At 43.0% G+C, this 12,189-nt stretch overlaps 1 protein-coding gene across 3 annotated transcripts in view; it reads right to left on the bottom strand.

Annotated features, from left to right (window-relative positions):
- LOC308286036 (partitioning defective 3 homolog) overlaps positions 1 to 12,189 on the bottom strand; it is a 430,195-nt gene that overhangs the window by 129,726 nt on the left and 288,280 nt on the right. For all 3 annotated transcript variants that reach the window (XM_080726998.1, XM_080727000.1, XM_080726999.1), the window contains one exon: positions 2,601 to 2,843. In XM_080726998.1, coding sequence (XP_080583124.1) covers positions 2,601 to 2,843 — 243 coding nt within the window. The remainder of the gene's footprint in view (positions 1 to 2,600; positions 2,844 to 12,189) is intronic.

Raw genomic sequence — 12,189 nt, 5'->3', positions numbered from 1 at the left:
CGGCTTGTCCCCACCGGCCAGCGGGGTCAGGTCGGCCACCGTGGACACCGAGTCCCTCCCCGACCGGGAGCTCTCCTCCGTGTCCTCCTCCACTAGAGACACACGTTTTGTCATTGTTAATATCACTGTTAGTGGTACATTTTCACATACAGTACATACACACTCTAATGTGTACGCACATATCATATGGAAACCTCATTATGTCCAAGGCTACTTACTTTTCAGAATTCAGTTGCAAAGATAATAACAAATAGCAGATTGACAAGCTCTAAATGTGTTTCAAGCTTGTAGATCTGCTACTTTTGTGTGAGGCTGTAGTATGATGAAGTGGGGCATTCATTTACAGAATACGTAATAGAATATGGAGATACAAGTTTTCTATCGGACAGGAACGACATACTACGTATATAAAAAATACCCAGAAACAATTATTCAAATCAATCAATCAATCAATCAATCAATCAATCAATCAATCAGAGACAAACAATGTGAGAGAAATAAAAACTAAGTGATGGAGAAAGGGGGACAGAAACAAAGGTAAAGGTGTGATGTACAGAGAGAGATGATGAGATACAGAGGAATAGAGACAAGAGGAGAATGCAGTGCTATTTTATCATTCAGACAATTCACGTCTAAAATAGAAGTGTTCAACTTACCACAAAACCAGAACACAACACAAGCACCACAGAATCATATCAATATGTACGGGCAGACAATAACCGTATGTCATCTCTTTCCGGTGGAAAACTTGTATGTCACTTTTCAGGATTCAAATTCAAAAGCACCAAAAGTAGATCTACAAGCTTGTGGATCTGCTATTTTTGGTGATTTCGTATGACGCTGTGGTAGTATCAAGAAGGGCATTGATTTACGAATAAACACAAAAAAGTAATAACATGGAAATAAGAGGTTTCAGCCCGACAGCAACGGTACATTACAATATAGACTATCTAACACGAGCACGCTCCATGTCTTATGTTAGGTATGCATCATCCACTGAGGCACCAGACAAATGTGGGAGAACGTGGGAGGTGTCATATTGCAGTTCTGGGTTTTTAATATCGCGGAGCTGCCTGGGAGCGTAACAAAACAACGGAGCATATGGGTTCATATATCGCGCAGAACTTCTCACCCCGCAAGAAATCAATGAACCGTTCCAGTGAAACCACATATAGGAATGTTACACGGTGTCGCTTACAAAAGCAGAGTCTAAGAAAAGCTCTGCTATCACTATATGCCCATCCTATGGCACAGACAGATTGGCTTTGGTCTCGTGTGTCTGTCTTTGTAAGAAAGCCCCCCGGACCCCCGTATCAAAATGTCAGGGTTTTTCTTTTGTTTCCATCAGCTATAGCACAGTCAGTGGCACTACATCATCCGTGTCAGCGATACGCCATTATAAAAAAGCAGTGAGCAAAGCTAGTGTCTATCAGCCGGCGCTCTGCCTTAAGCATTAGTCAAACCTGCTGTCACTCTCATGCACGTGCCACAATGCCATGTCAGGAGGACTCAGGACAGTGAGTCAGACGTCCATGCTAAATGATGTGTCAACTACATTATGCGATGAGGCACTCTACATAACATGATGATGTTTTACTGTATCTCAGTCAACGCCAAAGACGTCTACATTTTTTGTACAGTAAGCATTTGAGACAACGCTCTCAACCCTGTGAGTGACTCATGATTGATGAGTGTTCGAGGACAGTGATGGCCTGGAATGGCTGTAGTGGGGGATTGTGGACTTTGTGAACTTGCACTTTCACACTTACACTTACAAGACAGTTTCTCAGCCTAATCTCAGCATTATCAGCCTTCTAACCTCAAAGCCTCCTGTATGCCAACAGTACAAGAGCAGATCGATACTACTGTATAGGCTTACCTTGTTACTCTATGTTGCTGAGAACTGAAAAAGGATTTAGAAGGCGTCTTTAAAATCGGCCTCAGGTCTAAATGGGTAAATGTTTGTTTAAGGGTTTCTTTATTGTGATGTACCTACTGTAATGTACTTCTATTAGAGTTGTCAATGGGCCTGAAAACGAATTAGCATACATTTTAGGAGTCAGTTAGGGTCGGGTTCGGGCAGAATTTGAGAACTCTAACTTCTAATCTATGACCTCTATCTGTAACTTTTACTGGTGAGCTGTCTCTGGCAACTGGGGAGGCATTTCATTAACTTAATGGCAAGTTGGCCGCCGTGTGAATATGGCCAATTAAGGTATTTATCTATCTATCTATCTATCTATCTATCTATCTACTATCTATCTACTGCAGGGTTTAGTTTTCCCCAAGGGCCGAATTATGTCTAAGCCACCAAGCCGAGGGCCACAACATTGCAGGGGGCGACTTTTGTGCGACGGCCTTGTATCATTTGCAAAAGAACGTACAAATTCGGAGATACGAGATTTCCACCCGACAACGACGATATACTAGTGTTGTTGCTGCTCTTATACCACCATTATTACTGGGGTTGGTGTGGACCAGACAGTAGCCCCCCACGGGCCGCAAATGTCCCGCAGGCCGCCTATTGGGGAACCCTGATCTACTGTATACTAGTAATAGTCAGATAACAGCTAACTTTTCAAACCAACCCAACGTCTTACATGTCTCCATGCCCTCGTCGTCCTCCTCGGTGGTGGCGGTGGTGGCCGGCGGCCGGTCGTACGACTTGTCGATGGCGGCGCGGAAGCTCTCGTTGCAGCCCCGCCCCCGGATGATGCGGGGGCGGGGCCTGTGGAAGGGGAGGTCTCCATTCAGCGTGACCTCGGCCACCGCCGTCTGGAGGCTCTCCAGGGAGCTGGACTTCTTCAGGCCCAGGGAGGGTCCCACGTCCCTGGTGGACGAACCTGAGGAGAGACACGAGACATGGTGAACAACACGCTACCGAAAACCTACACTCAAAATAGCTTCCTATAACTCCCAGTGGTTCTCAAACATTTTCATGTCGGGGGAGACCCCTAAATTCACTTGTATTTTGTGCCAGGGATCCCAATGAGAGAAACTGTGTATTTTTTTCATTTGAATCCTGAAAAGTAACAGCTTTGGACCTAATGTGGTTTCCACCCGACAAATGATATTTATTTTTTCATGAAATAAAATAAATAAAAAAAGACAATCGGAAAAGTTTAAAAAATAGCTGATCTCCAGGCATTGTGAGCTTGTAGATTGGCTATATTTTTTTGTATAAATATAAATATAAAATTGCATTTTGATGCAATGTTATGGGGACCCCCTGGAAACACCATCACAGACTATAACCAACAGATAACAAAAACTTATATAAAGGCATTTCAGTAGGCCTACATCAACAAGTCTTGGTGGTCAAAGGTTGCTGAGGCATTGAAAACAAAGGAGATGCATATTGTCTCACAGCCTACAGTAACCTAACAGGGTAGTTCACCCTCAAAATGATTTTTTTTCTATCAATTACTCACCCCATGGGGACTTGAATTCATGAATAATCTTTTGCTTTTGTCGCATTCCTAAGCCAATATTTTGAGTAGATTGTTTGTCTCCATAGGGAACCATGCAGGCTCTTTGTGTATGGGGAACCACTGTTGGTCTAAAATTATTGGCTTAGGAGTGTGACAAAAATAATATATATAAATCCATGAATTCAAGTCTCCGTGGAGTGAGTAATCATTGGAAAAAAATCATTTTGATGGTGAACTATCCCTTTAACCCATTTAGAACGGGTACACATTATTGAGTATTATTATTTAATGCTTTAACTATTAAAAAATAGCAGATATACAAGCTCGCAGCGCGACACTCTGTGACACGCTGCGAGCTTGTAGATCTGCTATTAGAATTTTGACCCGATTCTATGTGTCTTTTGAATCCATCTAAGGTTTTTTGAAAAACCTATGTTTCTATGTCAGCAATCTGGCTAGCCATCATCAAAGAAAAGGTCCTTTTCACTTAACTGGAGCTCTGTTCTTGAGAGACTACTATGTCAGTGGTTCTTCTCAGACTTTTTCATGTGAAGGACCCGCAAACTGATATTTATTTGGCCACAGACCCCCATCTCAAAATATCTAGTTCCAGGGACCACCCCCAGAAGCAAAATGTGAGTTACAAACGTTCGCTTTGAAAATACATATATTCAAAGATTTGCACACATTTTCACGACTTTTTCAAAAATAGCAGATCTACAAGCTCGCAGCGCGGCACTCGGTGCCGCGCTGTGAGCTTGTATATCTGCTATTTTTCACTGGTTAAAGCATTCAATAATTCTAGGCCTTAAAGAGGTGCGTCACAACAGGACTAATTCCCCTTTAAAACAGCCTGTTGAGTGGATCGACCTTCCTCAATGACAGGAAGAACAGAAACTATCCTCAAAGTACATCATCGCCCTGAAATAGGATCCAGGATGAGCTAAGAGGATGAGAGGGAATATAAGATGAATAAGTACAGCACGACTCAGCAGTTATGACACTGGCATTATATTAATACACAGCTGGCCAACAAGAAAATGGCCAATAGCGGACGCCGGCCAAGTATGAACTCATTCCTGGATTCTTCCTGCTGCTTCCTCCGCAGTTTTTAAGTTCACAGTGGTACAGTACAGTACAGTACAGTACAGTACAGTACAGTACAGTACTTAGAAGCATTTCTTTGCTGGCAAGCAAGAAATCTTGTATCTCTATGTTTCACAAAAGTATTGAAAATAACAGATCTAAAAGCTCACAACGCATCGCAAGGCGGTGTGAGCTTGTGGATTGGCCATTTTCACAATTTGAATTTATTTTTTCAAAAATAATAATAAAGAGGAAACTTTTTTGGGCGTAATGTACAAGGTTTTCACAGGACAGCGACCATTTCTACCCTTGGCTCCGCATCTTTCTCTGAGTTATAATGCCTCTCTAGTGCAGGACCGTAGTGCCAAAAAAGAAAGTTGGCCTCTCGGCCACGTTATTTCCAGGTAGTGGAACAGCTATACTTTGTGATTTATACGTTTACATTTATACCACCCTCAACAGCATTCTGTGGAAGTGAGTGCATGTCAAGACTAAAACACTTTTAGTACAGTACTGGCTCTCAACGTGGGTCCAGGGGGACCCCCAGGGGTCCTTGAGGGGGAGCCCAGCTGACTAATTAGTGTGGTTGCCCCTGCAGGGCAACCAGACTAGTACTTGTCCAATATTCTAGCTAAATTATCACTGAGGATTTAAAGTAACATCTGGATTTGATGGGGGACCGATGGTGACTTGTGATCAGTGGTGGAGACTGGGGCGCCCGGCCGCCCGCTGGCCAGGCGCATACCACTTAGGCATTGCCACATGGCAGCGTTGCCAATTCGATTCCTGATCCGGATGACCTTGGCCGCGTGTCACTCCCCATCTCTCCCCCCATTTCCTGTCAGTCTACTGTCCTATCAATAAAGGCATGAAAGCAGAAAAAAACTAATCTTAAAACAAAACCAAAAAAACGGTGGTGGACAGTAACGGTAACAAAGAATTTACTTGGATTTTTGGATACTTAGACAAGACAAATATTGTAGGACAAAAGTACATTATGAATTAACCACTTGTAGATTGTCTATTTTCACTATTATTAATATTTGTTTACGGAAAGAAAATGTTCTTGTAATTTGTGCTTTGAATACTGAAGTATTCAAAGCACAAACCCTTTTTTTAAGTTGACAGAGCAACTTTCACTTGCAGTGTAGTAATATTTGACAGGAGTATCTAAAACTTTGAACCCAGTACTGCTAGTTGAGTACTTTGCGTCCACACCACTAACTATGAGTGGTGATCATCACAACACACACCACACTCAGCTCCGAGGAGAGCAGGAAAGCTGACCATCTGTGCGTCTGAAGGATTACCGTGTGATCAGCCTGACCGACCCTTAGCGGCGTACCGTGTACCAAACCTGCGCTTCTAAATTAAAAACTTCCATCACAGAGATATTGTGTGTGAGGGAAAACACGACAAGGTAATTAAATCAAAAACCAATCTAAATATTTTGAGAGTGTGGGAGTGTTTCTTGTCTCCATATGGTGCACTTCACAAGCAGGAGAGGTGTGTGTGAGTGGAGGGGGGAGGGGGGAGGGGGGATGCTGGGGTGTGAAGGTACACGAGGAGAATGGGAATTGAGCGTGTGTGCGTGCAGTATGTGTGTACAGTACAGTATGATGTACAGCAGGGGTTTTCAAACTTTTTTGACCCAGGGCACCCCTGAATTACACTGTTCATTTTTAAAATATTACATCATATATTGGAGAAATATCCGTTTCCTGACTGAAAATAACGTTATACTTGACGTTTAACCACTTGAACCCCCGCATGCCTATTCTGGGGGGAAGGTTCACCAAAAATAGCAGATCTACAAGCTCACAACGTGACGCGTTGTGAGCTTGTAGATTGCTATTTTTGGTGAAGTTTGTCGTAGATGGAAAAATAACTTATCAAGTACAGTGGAAATCAGGTCTGTTTTACTAAGCATAGTGAAGTGATATTGATGTAGTGATATTGATGAATTCCAAATGTTATCAAATTATCTCGCGGGCACCCCTGGACTGGCATCACGGCACCCCAGGGTGCCCCGTCACCCACTTTGATAAACCCTGATGTACAGTATATGAGATATGAGGTGTAAGAGGTAGTTTAGGGTAGTGGTTCTCAGAGTGCGGTCCTGGGACCCCCAGGGTCTAAATTAACTAACACTATTTTATACTTTCTGCGAGTACAACTGCTATTCTTGAAACTTTTATGACAAATCTTGAAACATTTTGGAAAAAAGATTTTGTATAATTTTGACACTTTTTTTAAACACAAATCTTCTCTACCATGGCTAAAAATATGTTCAGGCTAGGGTCAAAGGCCAAAAATACATATCAATCTTGGGGTCCTTGACAAGGAAATGTGTGAGAACCTCTGGTTTCAGGGCAACATCCCTCTCACCTCGACCCCGACTGATCACCTGGGTGTTCTGTCAAAGGGATACTGGGTCAATAAACATACAGACTGATGTGGGTGGGTGGGGGGGGGGGGGGGAGAGGGAGAGAGAGAGAGAGAGAGAGAGAGAGAGAGAGAGAGAGAGAGAGAGAGAGAGAGAGAGAGAGAACAGAGAAGGGTATCAGGGCTGACTGTCTGTTTCCTTATCTTCTCTCTTTCACGCCACACACACTTCATTTGAGGGCTTTTTTCAATGAGCGTCTTTCACCGGTCACACTTCGGCGGCGGTGTTAAAAAGAGAATGTTAAGTCACCGCGGATTAGAATTCTGACAAATCTGGTGGTGAGTCATGGCTGTGAGAGAAAAAAGAAAACTTTGTGAAAAGAGAGAAAAAAGTTTCAAGGTCGATTTTCTGAAAACCAATGATATTCTTTATCATTTTTGGGGTCAAAATGGACTGATAACTCAATGCCAAACTATAACATCTGAAGTGAAACACGTCAAACATGTCACTTCGCACTACTCAGTGTGTTGGACAGTGCTGCATGTCACAACTACTTATTCCCTAGTGTATGTACAGTATTTGTATATTAAAGTTATACTATGTAACTTTTTTTATAAAACAAATCTTAAAATTGTCCTAACTATTAAATCACAAAAGTTTTAGAAGATCCGCTCCGTGAATTTCAGCCTGTAAAGCCTTCTCTATATATGTAAACTGCGATCCTTACCGGGGACCGGATCTCGCGCCAAAATGACGTCATCTGCATCTGAATCCGTATCCGCCTTGTCCCGGATCATACTTCTGGCCAATCACAGCGCGTGTTCTCCGGAAGTAACTAGAGGCTTTGCAAATAACATCAGCCATTACGCTAGCACAGGCTGGCCTGGTTGTAGTTATTCTGGAGCTGAACTATGGAGAAGCAACAGCCGAAAAAACCTGAGCTCCCTGGAACTAATCCTCCACCCACGAAAAGGAAAAAAACACAGGACTATATTCAAAAACAAAAAGAATATGACCAGCTATGGCAGAAATCACGGATTTATCTGCTTCATATACACGAGAGGTGGCAAAAATTGAGGAAAGAAAAAAACTTCCCCACTGATTGGAAACTGTCTCTTTTTCTTTTGAACTGGTAAGTTTGTAAAAAATCACACCCGTGTGAACTGAGCGGTGGTTTACCCACCTCATAGATCATGTGTACCGATTTTTGTGACATTTGAAGAAAATATGTAGGAAAAGGAGCAAAAAGTGTGTTTTGGAGAAAATTCAAGATGGCGGAAAATCTATCCTGGCGCAAATGGGCGTGGCCTATATGGGGAGATGCGTCTTAACCCAAGGAATCCAGGGAAAAAAGAATTTTAATTTTCCGATCTACGGTTCAAGAGTTACGGGGCAAAACGTAAAGTGGGCCGTTATAGCGCCACCATGAGGCCGAGTGATGTAATTATTTTTCGATTCATTCTTAAAATCATTATGAATCTCCTCTCCGAGGTTTGAAACTGTAGCTCCTATGGTTTACGAGAGAAAAATACTTGAAAGTGATTTCTTGCATTGTCCCATTATAAGTCAATGGGGACAATTAAGCGTCATTTTTTGCCGATTACGTCGGCATGGTAAGGCGGATCGGAACGAAAGGTAATAGAACACCATTCCCGGCCGAGCCGCACATTTTGATGTATATATTGCGTGAGTGGCGTAAATGGTGCGTCACTAGTTACGCGCCGAAGTTTAGGCTACATACAGACAGACAGACAGACACGGACGGAGACCCACACACACGGCCACGTATAGGAGCGTTGTGACCACCGCTCAAAAATAAACATACTTGCTCTTTGTCATTGTTGTACTTTTAGTGCAAGTGCATACCATACGTTGGTATAGAATTTAGTCAATGTATACGATGGATAGCAACGCTGGTCAAAGGATGTAGCCCCCTCTGACGACCGTCCTGTTTATTCAGCAGCCCTTTGTGTGTGTGTTCATTCACAAGTATTTGAATTTGAATACATCCGAATCTCCTAAAGACATTGTTATTGACTCTGGGCTACTCTTACATTTGCAATCATATTGTGTTCTCTGAGTCAATATCGCGGCGATGCACCATTCCCCAAAACTTTCAATGTTTATGAATGGTAGCTTAGCTTGTAGCTATCCCCCCGCCGAAAGTCGGGGGGACGAATATTTACTATTCTGTCCATAACGGCACATAACTCGGTAACGGCGCTGAGTTAGCCTGGGGCCAGCCTATATACTATGCAGCTAACTAGTAACTGCGTATAGATCCCCTCCATAGTGGTTAGTGTAGGAACTACACTGGAAATACCGGTACCTGCAATACCGCTAGTGACCACTACCACTACTTGGGAAGTTACATGGTATGCCTTTAATTAATGTACTGTTTATCAATAACCTAAGGAACAGAATTATACCATATCGTGGTTGTCGGGTGGAAACCTTGTATATCCAAAATCGTTCGTTTTGTATTTATCATTTTAAAAAATGAACTCTAGTGAAAACAGCCGATCTGCTGTTTTCACTACTTTTGTGAGACTGCCTTGTATGATGAAGCAGGGCTTTACTTTGAGAAAAACGTACAAATTTGAAACTTGGAGATACGAGGTTTCTGCCCGACAATGACGATATGGATAGTTAGTCAAAGTCATTACCATGGGAGTGACTATAACACAAGCACTGAACAACTTAATGTTCATACACTGGAATAAGGTCATTTACAATAATAAACACCTGTCGATCCTATTTAACGTGGAAACAAGGAGGAGTACTGTTTGGTGGTCGCGTAACATGTAAGGCTCATTTGGATACAATTCCCCAGAGAACGTATTCCTAGGCATTAACCTACGACAACGATACAAGGAGAGGTCAATGCAGGAAAAGGAAAATACAAGCATTCTCACCACAAGAACACTGGAAAGAATGAGGGTTTTGAAACAGCCCCTGAACTCATTGTATGCGGTTGTTAATGTATAAACTATTATCGTTGCTGTCGGGTGGAAACCTCATACTGTATGTCCAAAACTTTTCAGATTCAAATTCAAAAATGCCAAAATGAGAATCTCTAGTACAAGCTTAAAACACGTCGCATTGCGATCTGCTATTTTTGATACTTTTGTGTGACACTGCAGTATGGTCAAGTATGACATAAATGTACGAAAAAACATAAAAAGTTAACATAAAAAGTTAACATATGGAGATAAGAGTTTTCTCCCCGACAGCATCGCTTCATGAACCGCTTTGGCAGTGCGTAGATTTACGACATGTCGGAAACATCTCCGAGTTAAGGTGTGAATGAAATAGTGTGCGCCGGGGGCGGCTTGGCGGGCGGTTTAATAGCCAACAGTCCTGTATTGTCCTCTGCCACTGAGGTGCCCCTGTCAAACATGTGGCTACGGCCTGTGTCAACAGAAATCCCTCAACCAATAAGGACACGGGTGGGTGGGGGGGCTCGCTATTCAATCATTCCTCCCACACTTGGAGCTACCGTTTAAATCTTAATGTCGTGATGATGTGGTCATTTAGCCGACACTCCTATCGAGGGCGGATTGCGATGCACGAGTAGGCAGGCAAAGTTCAGAGTCTTGTTCAAGGGCACTTTGACACAGAGGCAGCGATGGGGGGATTGATCCGGGGACCTTTCCTGTTAATGGACGCTTGCTGTAACTACGAGAGGCACGCTGCCATCATGTCAGCAGCTGTCACACAGGCTTTGGTTTCAGCGGAGCTGGCTGGTGGTGTTTTGGCCTTGGTAAATGGTCCATGGCTCATTGCTACTTAACCGGGGAGTGGGGATGTGTGGCGTTCAAGAAAAACAAGGACGGGGAAATAGAGAGCGTTGAAGAGAAAATAAACGCTGGCTGGTTAAGGAAAACAGCATGAAATCTATTAGCTCGCTTACGTGGGGATAAATTGAATAGGTGTTGGAATTTTCCAAGCCGATACAAGAATGGCTGCTTTTTGTGTAGCTGCAATATCTCATTTATCGCTAAAGGAAAGAAATGCATAATATAATATATTTTTAAAGATCCGTGTTAGAGAGAAGTCACATTGTCTCACCTTACTGGTGGGAATGTAGGTGTTTATTACTGATTTTACTGAACTTGTTAAGATAGATTTTTACGGTTGCACAAAGCTACTTTCTGATGTTATCAGTTATCAGGCTCAATGTTATAGGACAGATGCAGTACATGTCTATTTACACATTTCTGAACATTTGGCACACAGGTTCTTCATTGACGGGACACTATTGTATCACAACACATTGGAAACAATGTGCTGTCCATTTCTTTATGAAGTATTCAGCGCTATTCCTGCTATATATGTGCATAAGGCAGTACTGTACAGTATGTAGCATGTACATATCATTTAGATTTGGTGAATTAATAGGATATACACACACCACGTTCAGTGTGGTGCATGCTCTTCCACACATATCTTCCTCTCTCTCTCTCAACCTTTCTCCTCACCGTCTCTCTTCATTGCCTTCAGCAAGATCTGTTTTGCTGTTTTCACACAACCTTCCTCAATGACTCTGTAGCTTTCAGTCCTTCTGTGCGTGTGCAGTGAGTTCAGTGGTGTCTAATGTGATCGCATTCTTTTCTGGGTGTCACTCTCTCTCTCTCTCTAAGTCTCCCACTCTCTCTGAGCTCGCTCTCCCTCTCTCCATCTGAACTTCTCTTCTCTATCTCACTCTGAATCGCTTTTTTTTCTCGTTCAATAGGCGTTATTGGCATGACATTTGACATGAGTTGCCAAGGCACAGTCGCGATTATAAAAGGTTAAGTTACAATCTATCTATCCATCCATGTCTGAGTCTCTCTCCTCTGCACTTCTCTTTCAGTGACGCCTATTCAGTTATTTTCACTTCTTCTCTTTTGTTTGGCTCGTTTCTTTCTCTCATTTGCCCTCTCTTTCCACTTTTCAACACAGCCCGTACTGCTCTACTCTCTCTCTCTCTCTGTGTGTGACTTCAGCATAGCAGGCCTCCGTTCAGCTGAAATGATGGTGAAAACACACCGGTCTTGACAATGACGGATGACTCGCTGTCAGCGCCCAGTCTTAGCCAAGGACAGAGCGCTTTCTCCCGACTCTCCCGCTCCCCTCTACACTAGTCACACACACACATACACACACCCTAACATCCTTGACACACGCTTGCACAAAACAATTAGCGCCACGGCCACATTTGCCACGAGACAATCAAATCTTCGCAGTTGCCCGCCCACTTTCCAACCGCGTTGAGTTACGACCTCAAACTGTCTGAATCACTCA

The sequence above is a fragment of the Nannobrachium achirus genome (genome assembly GCF_963921795.1).
Source record: "Nannobrachium achirus genome assembly, chromosome: 5".
NCBI lineage: Eukaryota > Metazoa > Chordata > Actinopteri > Myctophiformes > Myctophidae > Nannobrachium > Nannobrachium achirus.
Note: the sequence above shows the minus strand (reverse complement) of the source record. Positions and strands in the feature narration are given on the sequence as shown.